Source organism: Mandrillus leucophaeus, unplaced genomic scaffold (assembly GCF_000951045.1).
Source record: "Mandrillus leucophaeus isolate KB7577 unplaced genomic scaffold, Mleu.le_1.0 Scaffold217, whole genome shotgun sequence".
In the NCBI taxonomy this organism is placed as follows: Eukaryota; Metazoa; Chordata; class Mammalia; order Primates; family Cercopithecidae; genus Mandrillus; species Mandrillus leucophaeus.
In genome coordinates this window covers 2,630,912-2,638,628 of record NW_012102221.1, presented here as the reverse complement: position 1 = coordinate 2,638,628, position 7,717 = coordinate 2,630,912, and the positions used below count along the sequence as shown (strand labels likewise).

At 46.8% G+C, this 7,717-nt stretch overlaps 1 protein-coding gene across 3 annotated transcripts in view; it reads left to right on the top strand.

Annotated features, from left to right (window-relative positions):
* Positions 1–7,717, top strand: part of FAM149A (family with sequence similarity 149, member A) — a 90,222-nt gene that overhangs the window by 70,964 nt on the left and 11,541 nt on the right. For all 3 annotated transcript variants that reach the window (XM_011980782.1, XM_011980783.1, XM_011980784.1), the window contains 5 exons: positions 3,113–3,216; positions 3,695–3,904; positions 5,620–5,740; positions 7,240–7,368; positions 7,453–7,534. In XM_011980782.1, the coding sequence (XP_011836172.1) occupies positions 3,113–3,216; positions 3,695–3,904; positions 5,620–5,740; positions 7,240–7,368; positions 7,453–7,534 (646 nt within the window). The remainder of the gene's footprint in view (positions 1–3,112; positions 3,217–3,694; positions 3,905–5,619; positions 5,741–7,239; positions 7,369–7,452; positions 7,535–7,717) is intronic.

The window sequence follows — 7,717 nt, the reverse complement described above, 5'->3', positions numbered from 1 at the left end:
CTCACACACACACTAGACATGCCATACACACCACACCACTCACACACACCACACCCACACACGAGACACATCACACACACCATACCCACACACTGGACACACCACACACCACACACACACCACACCACACACACTAGACACACCACACACCACACACACCACGCACACACACTAGACACACCATACACACCACACCACACACACACTAGACACACCACACACACACCACTCACACCACACCACAAACACACTAGACACACCACACACACCACACCAGTCACACACACACTAGACACACCACTCACACACACCATTCACACACACTAGACACACCACACACACCACTCATACACACTGCATATATCCGCCCCACACACCCCTCACAAACACACCACACACCGTACAGCACACACCAAACACATACCACATACACACCACACACACCACTCACATACACACACTAGACACACCACACACTGCACACATTCCCACACACACACCCCACACAAACATACCACACACACACACCACACACCAAACACATGCCACATACACACCACACACAGCCATGCACACACACACCACACACCACTCATACACACTGTACACATTCCACCACACACCCCCCACACAAACACACCACACACCATACACCACACACACCACACACCACACACCACATACACACACACTACACACATACACCACACACACCACTCACACACACTGCACACACACCACACACCCCACACACCCCACACAAACACACCACACACCACACACTATACAAACACATACCAAATACACACAGATACACACACCACACACACACACACCATGCACACCCCATAGATGCACACATACCACATACACACCATACACACACCACACACATACACCACATGCATACACAACCCACAACACACCACACATGTACACCCCCCTACACACACCACACACACCCCCCACACACACCCACACACCCCACACATACACACACACCTTCACACACAACACACACACACCCACACACCACACACACACCACACCACACACGCACACCTCCCCACACGGGAGGCAGTCGAGCTGACAGCAGAGTGAAGCTTGCATATATAGACTGCTAGTTCTGAGCTTGACGTCTTTATTTAATACTCCATGATTTTAAATCAGTCCCTGTTTCTCAAAACCTCAGTTTCCTGATTTATGAGGTAGGAAGCTGTGAGAATTAAGGGAGAGAAAACATTTCGTCTAGTGTGTGGTGTAGAGTGGGTGTTCAATAAGTGTTACCTTTTATTATAATCAAATGCTAATTATATATTGATAGTGTATATAATCCTTCTTAATTAGATGTTTGTGTAATTTTAAAATTAGATGTAATATTTTGTAATCAGATTATATATATTTTATAATTAGATGTGTTTTGGATCCTAAGTGCTCTGGGAGTCAGAGGAAAAATATACTTTTCACAGAGTAGGGTAAAATATGAACCAAGCCCTAAATGATAGGTGTGATTTGTTAAAATGAGAAAGGAAGGGAGGCTCTTCAAAGCAAAAGCAAAACTGTGCACCTGGCACAGGAGCACCTGAACCGTCGGTCTTTGTGAGACTGAAAGGACACAGGCCTGAACAGCATCCGTGCTTCAGGGGGCAGTGGGGAGAACAGAGCGCCTCAGAGGTTTGTTTCACTCGCTCGTGTGAGGGCTTTACAAGAAGTCCTCTGTGCCTTTTCTGTTCTAAAGAAACTTGCGGAATTGCTACCTGCTTATTGTATTTTTTTGGTCTCTTTAAATGGCTCTGACAAGCTCAATACAGTATTTCCCACTTTTAAAAAAATAGATAGCATGAATATCACAAAAAGAGCAGCGGATGAACCTTTTAATATTAGGCAAAATAAACAGACGTGGAAAATACGGAAATTCTAGAAGCTGAGGCATTTTTAAAATAGCTGTTTTGTTTTTATAATTACTCTGTTTGGATAAGTGTTAAAAAAAAATAAATGGACAGCAAAGTTAACAGAATAAAAATAGAGCCTGTTTTGAAATACTCAAGATGTTCTAGTGGTAATTATGAAACCTCTTAAGTTATTCCTCTGCGTATGACTGTGGTGGCCACATCTGTTCATGAACTAGAACAGAATTCCAGTCCCAGAAATCCTGTTCTCCTGAATCTAAATATTATTCTTTAAAAAAATGTTTAATTTTACTTTAAGTTCTGGGATACATGCACCGAATGTGCAGGTTTGTTACACAGGTATACATGTGTCATGGTGGTTTGCTGCACCTGCCAAGCTGTCATCTAGGTAAATGATTTTAAATCCTAGTTGGTCATGTTGTGGGACTGAAGAGGGAGTTGAGAATTACTTAGCCCTTAGCTCACGCTTTCTGTCATCTCATCTAATTCTCACAATAGCTCTGTGAAGTACGTATGATTTTTCCCCAATGTAAAGATGAGGCCATTAAAGCTCTAAGAACAAAGTAAGCTTTCGAGAATTACAAATCAGGAAGCAGTCAGAGCTGGGATTCAGACGGAAGCTTTCCAGGGCCCAGGCCATCTCACTGCTTCTGGGAAGAGAACCCAGGCAAGTATGGAGGGGAGGAGAGGAGAGGTCCGGGCAAGCAGGCTAGCCGGGAGCCATGATGCCCGGCCTGTGCTGCTCCCAGTTCTCTGCCTTCCTCACCCTGGAGTTACCAGAGGCTGATACACGTTGACCACACCGGGGCTCCTTGCCCTCCAGCCTCTGGGATCTCAGAGCTTGGGGGGAGACTGAAGCACGGCTCTGCTTCCCTGCAGCCTCCCTGCTGCCTCCCTGCCAGGTCACCCTGGGCTGGTGGCGTTTCTACCCCGTGCAGCTACCCTCTCTGGGTGCAGGAACCTCTCCCTCACTTCTGGCCACTTTTGGCCAGGTGTGCTGAACGTCCCTACTGTCGGGGAATTAACCAGTTCGTGGTTAATGTCTCAGCCCACATCTTTGTAAACTGTCTCCGCTTTATTAGTTTTCCCTCCAGTGAGCTGGTGAGTGTGCCGTGTGTTTCCTGCTGATTTCGGACAAGCATCAGTCATTGGAACGGCACTGGGCGTTTGTAATTTTTTTTTTTTTTTTTTACTGTTCTCAGATTCATCGCTTCTCCAACAGCTTTTATAGTGACATGAATGGCGTCATGACAATTCACGCAAAACCGCTTCAGCGGAGACCTACCTATTTCGCCGACAGAACGCAGTACGTATCGGAATCAGTGGTGGTTCCCCAGCCTCTTCCCTGGCCTGCAAACACGGGAGCACTGACAATTGCAGGGGGCAGGAGATCACCAAGGTCCCACTGAACCCCAGGCTTCAGATGTGCCTGAGCACGTCTGGAAACACAGAAACAGACCCTTCAGTACCAACCACACGACAGTTACTATCGTGTATTTGGTTGGGAGAGATGGGGAAGGGGAATGTAGTCCTGAAATTCTGAATCTTGTGGGCTTGGCTGTTTGATGACTAACAGTGAAAACCTTAGCTCTCTTCCTGTGGATGATTCTTCTTTGAAACAGAAATGGAAATGATGGGTCTTTTCATTCATTCAGCCAGTGCTTAGGAGTGTGTTCTAGGTGCCAGGCTGTTCTAGACAGTCAGTGCTCAGCTGAGCACAGACAGGTGCGTTCCCTGTTATCCCAGCACTTGCAGCTGAGTAGCTCACAGGATTTCCTTCCCAGGAATGAGAAGGAGGACAAAGCCTCGGGTGGAGGGGCAGGTGCTCCCTCCTCCGCACGGCACAGACTGGGACGGGCCTCAGACACTCATGGATTACCGCCTTCTGCAAAGCTGACACCCGTGCCCTGGAGGCTGCCTTCTCTTGCGTCAGATTCTCAGAGACTCAAAACCCCCAACATCTATAGTGACGAAGTTCTTCGGGGAACAAAACTGTGAGTCTCGTTTCTCTCGTAGTAAACTAAAGGTCATGCAGGACCTAGACGCTCGTCAGTTAGGGTTCATGGATCATCCCGGACAAATCATCCTCTATCCAGTTCTACATAGACGCTGTTCTAATGAGTTCACTGAGTATTTAACATTCTGCTGACTCCAGTGGTCTGCTTAGCTGTATACTAGGACACAAGGTCAGGACATCACACAGCTCATTTCGCCTGTGTGATGGTGGGGTGACCTTGGGTGGATTTCAGTGGACTCGTCTGTGAAATGAATAATTAGCTAATGCCTTCCAATTACATAATTAATACTTTTTAAGGGGAGGTTTAAATAAAATAATGTATATAAAATGCTATAAAAATAAAAGGACTGTGTCCCTATCGGATTATCTTTAAGGATGCGTTTCTATGTGGGAGTTTCAGTAAAGCTTTCGATCTCAGGGATGCACAGCCCGTCATGGCCTCATTAGAAAGGTGTTTGTCTCTTGCCCTCCAGCTAACTTACCAGTATCGGCCAGTACTTACATTGATAATAGCAGCTAATGTTTATTGATCGCTTTCTTTGTTATCAGCACCAGGTAAATGAATTACATTTATGATCTTATTTATTCCCCACCACAAACCTTTATATGGTTGGGACTCATACCATCCCAAATCTGAGACAGGAAACAGGCTAAGCCTGCCAGAGATCATCCCCACCAGGAAGAGGCCCACCCGGACACACCCACAGTCTCTCAGGCTTTAGGGACCACCCACTGGACCCCCGGCCTGCAGGGGAGTGGTTATCGGGAGCTGGGCTCAGGAGTGGGCGGCTGCCAACACTTACCTGGCACCCGGACTTTTTCCAGATGCAGTCGTAAACCCCCTTTCAGCTTTTTAATTGGTGACTGTTTCTTTCACAGTTTGGGACTGATGTTTCCAGCTGTGTTGCGTCTGCTATGCTGATTCCTTCGAGATCCCTCTCCCTCCTCTGCCTCGCTTCCCCCCATGCCAGTCAGCAGCACCCGGTGCCAGTCAGCAGCAGACGGTGCCAGTCAGCACATGGCAGGCTTTCTCCTCCTGCCCCAGCCTACCTGGACCCCCCGTCACACCTTCATCAAATAGAAACCCTTTATGTTTCCTACTGAGATACATTCAGATGCCTCCGATTGTGCCAGTTCCTCTGTGTTCTGACCCTTCCCTCCCTGTGAGCTGGTGATTTTTCAGCTTTCTTTTTATTATTGCCACCCTGAGGAGCCCTTTTAGACCATTCTTCCCAATTGCTCTCCGTACACATGGAATTGTAGTCCCACAGACAGCCTGTTTTTCTGTGTGCGTAGCTGTGCTCTACACATACGAGGGAAGCCGTGGCTTCAGAGGGGCCAGTGCCCTCCCCCTTTGGTGATGCTGCCTCACCTGTGTCCCCCGGCTTCTCACCTGCCTGAATTCTCACCTGCCAGCCTCACTTTCCCTCTGACCCCCAAACACACCAGCTCTGCGTCTTCTCCCCTCCATCCTCTGTCTTCCACTTGTATCGAGATAACATTTTCCCCCAGTTATCAGAGTGCTATAAGTTCCCTGGGGAGCACCAGGGTAATACCACAAATACCAGAAATGAAAGACCTCTTGTGTGCCCATCGCACAGAAGCATCAACATCACAGCTGTTGGCAGATTTCCTGTCACTTGCCAGTTATCCATGTACCTGGGTGCTCAGTGACATGATGCTGTGTTGCAGGCCGACTGGCGTGGACCACATGGTTTCGCCGCTGGTTCAGACATCACGGAGCAGGTTCCCCCCGATAGGCGTGGAGACCAGGGAGCAGAATACGGCAGTTCCTGGATGCCGCCTTGTGTCTGTAAGACAGATTTCATTGTATTTCACTGGACCATTTAGGTTCTATATTGGAAAACAAACAAAAACAACCTTGGCACTTCCAAGTGAAACCAGTAACATAAGATCTGAGTGGCTATATTCAAATGGCATCATAATCTGTTTCCAGAAAGTAGATGAATGGCTTGTGAGAATTTACAGGGAGTGAGAGGCTTAATTCACCGTTTTGTGAAATAGAAGCATGTCTTGAACTAAATCAGAAATTCCAGGTGTCACGGAAACCTCTGACAGGATGGTGGAGCAAAGAAGAGAGCATGAGATTTGGTCAGGAGACAGGCAGGTCCACGTGGATCCTGCCACAGAAACTCTCTTCTATGACTTGGTACAAGTCACTTTAATCTCCCTGAGCCTTAGTGTTCTCTATAAAAGGGGATTAATGATTCTTACCTCTAAAGAATTGTTAGAAGCACCAAATGAACTCAGAGGTGTTAAATAATTCCTGATGTGAAATTATGAGCTCAGTCAATGATGACCGTGGTATTCTTATCAGGTCTCATTTTTACAGCTAACCTCTGCCATGTCTGTTGCAGTGGAGGGTGATACCTTCTGCAGTGAAGCTCCCCTCAGCCAGGCAGTCGCACAGGCCTCGGGGAGTGTGCTGCCGTCCATATGCAGAGCCAGGCAGCCCCCAGGTTTACAGCCACCCCTCCCTCCACTCTCACACAAGTAACTTGTCTCTATTCATTTTATACAACACAGAAGGACCCCAGTTGTAGGAACATAAAGACATAATGAGAGGAAAACCCTGCCTGGGGCGAGGTTTCCTCCTGTGTGCCCTGTGCCACCTTGAGCCCAGCACTGGAACCCACTCCCAGAAGGCAGGAGTTGCAAAGTGTTCGTGTTTAACCTTAGAATAACATAATTTTACAAAAGGTGGCTGGACACAGTGGCTCACGCCTGTAATCCCAGCACTTTGGGAAGCCAAGGTGGGTGAATCACGAGGGCGAGAGTTCGAGACCAGCCTGGCCAACATAGTGAAACCTCATCTCTACTAAAAATACAAAAAAATTACCCAGACGTGGTGGCGCATGCCTGTAATCCCAGCTACTCAGGAGGCTGAGGTAGGAGGATCGCTTGAACCCGGGAAGCGGAGGTTGTAGTGAGCCGAGATCACGCCATTGCACTCCAGCCTGGGTGACAGAGCGAGACTCCGTCTCAGGAAAAAAAAAAAAGGCAAACATCACATTAAAAAGCCTGCTACTTTACAAATGCAGAATTACATTTCTATTAAGGTTTTGTATCTCTCTTTCGCTATTATGACACTATCATTTTATCAGGTTTAATAGTGGTTACATAATCAAAATATATTTCTTCAGGTATTTATCCTTAGGAGACCTGATCCTTAGTAATGTCTAACTAAAAGTTTCCAAATAAATGAGTGAGTGATTGAGCATGTAGAAATCTTCTTTTGTGTTTTTAAGGATCGCATTTATTTTAAACAAGAACATATTATCCTTCATTTAGTACAGAGGAAGGCATCTACAAAACCGTGTGTCGAGTGCCGTGCCTGATGGTGTAGAACGATCACGTCTTCGAGAAAGAACCGCTACCCTGGAACAGCTGTCAAGGCCCAGCACAACCCACACGTTCCGGGTGGGTTCTCTGTTTACTGTAACTTTAACTTTGAAAAACATTTGAAAAAAATGAAATTTGTCCCTGATTTTATTTTTCTTCCAGCAGTTGGATACGCCTCGAAAAAGTTCACTGACACAAATGGAATTTGCTGCTCACACATGGACAGGTCAAAGTATTTTGACAGGTCAGCTTTTCTCCATATATAAATAAAGTGATGTAATAGGTGAGATTTCAAGTTTCAGAAAGTGAAATGCAAGATTATCTACCTTGATAAGCCTATTCTGCTCATGTAGGAGGGAATAGCAAGTGTCTGTGGCCTGTGGCCTGACCTCGGAAACCTCGATCACAGAGCACACCTGCACAGACA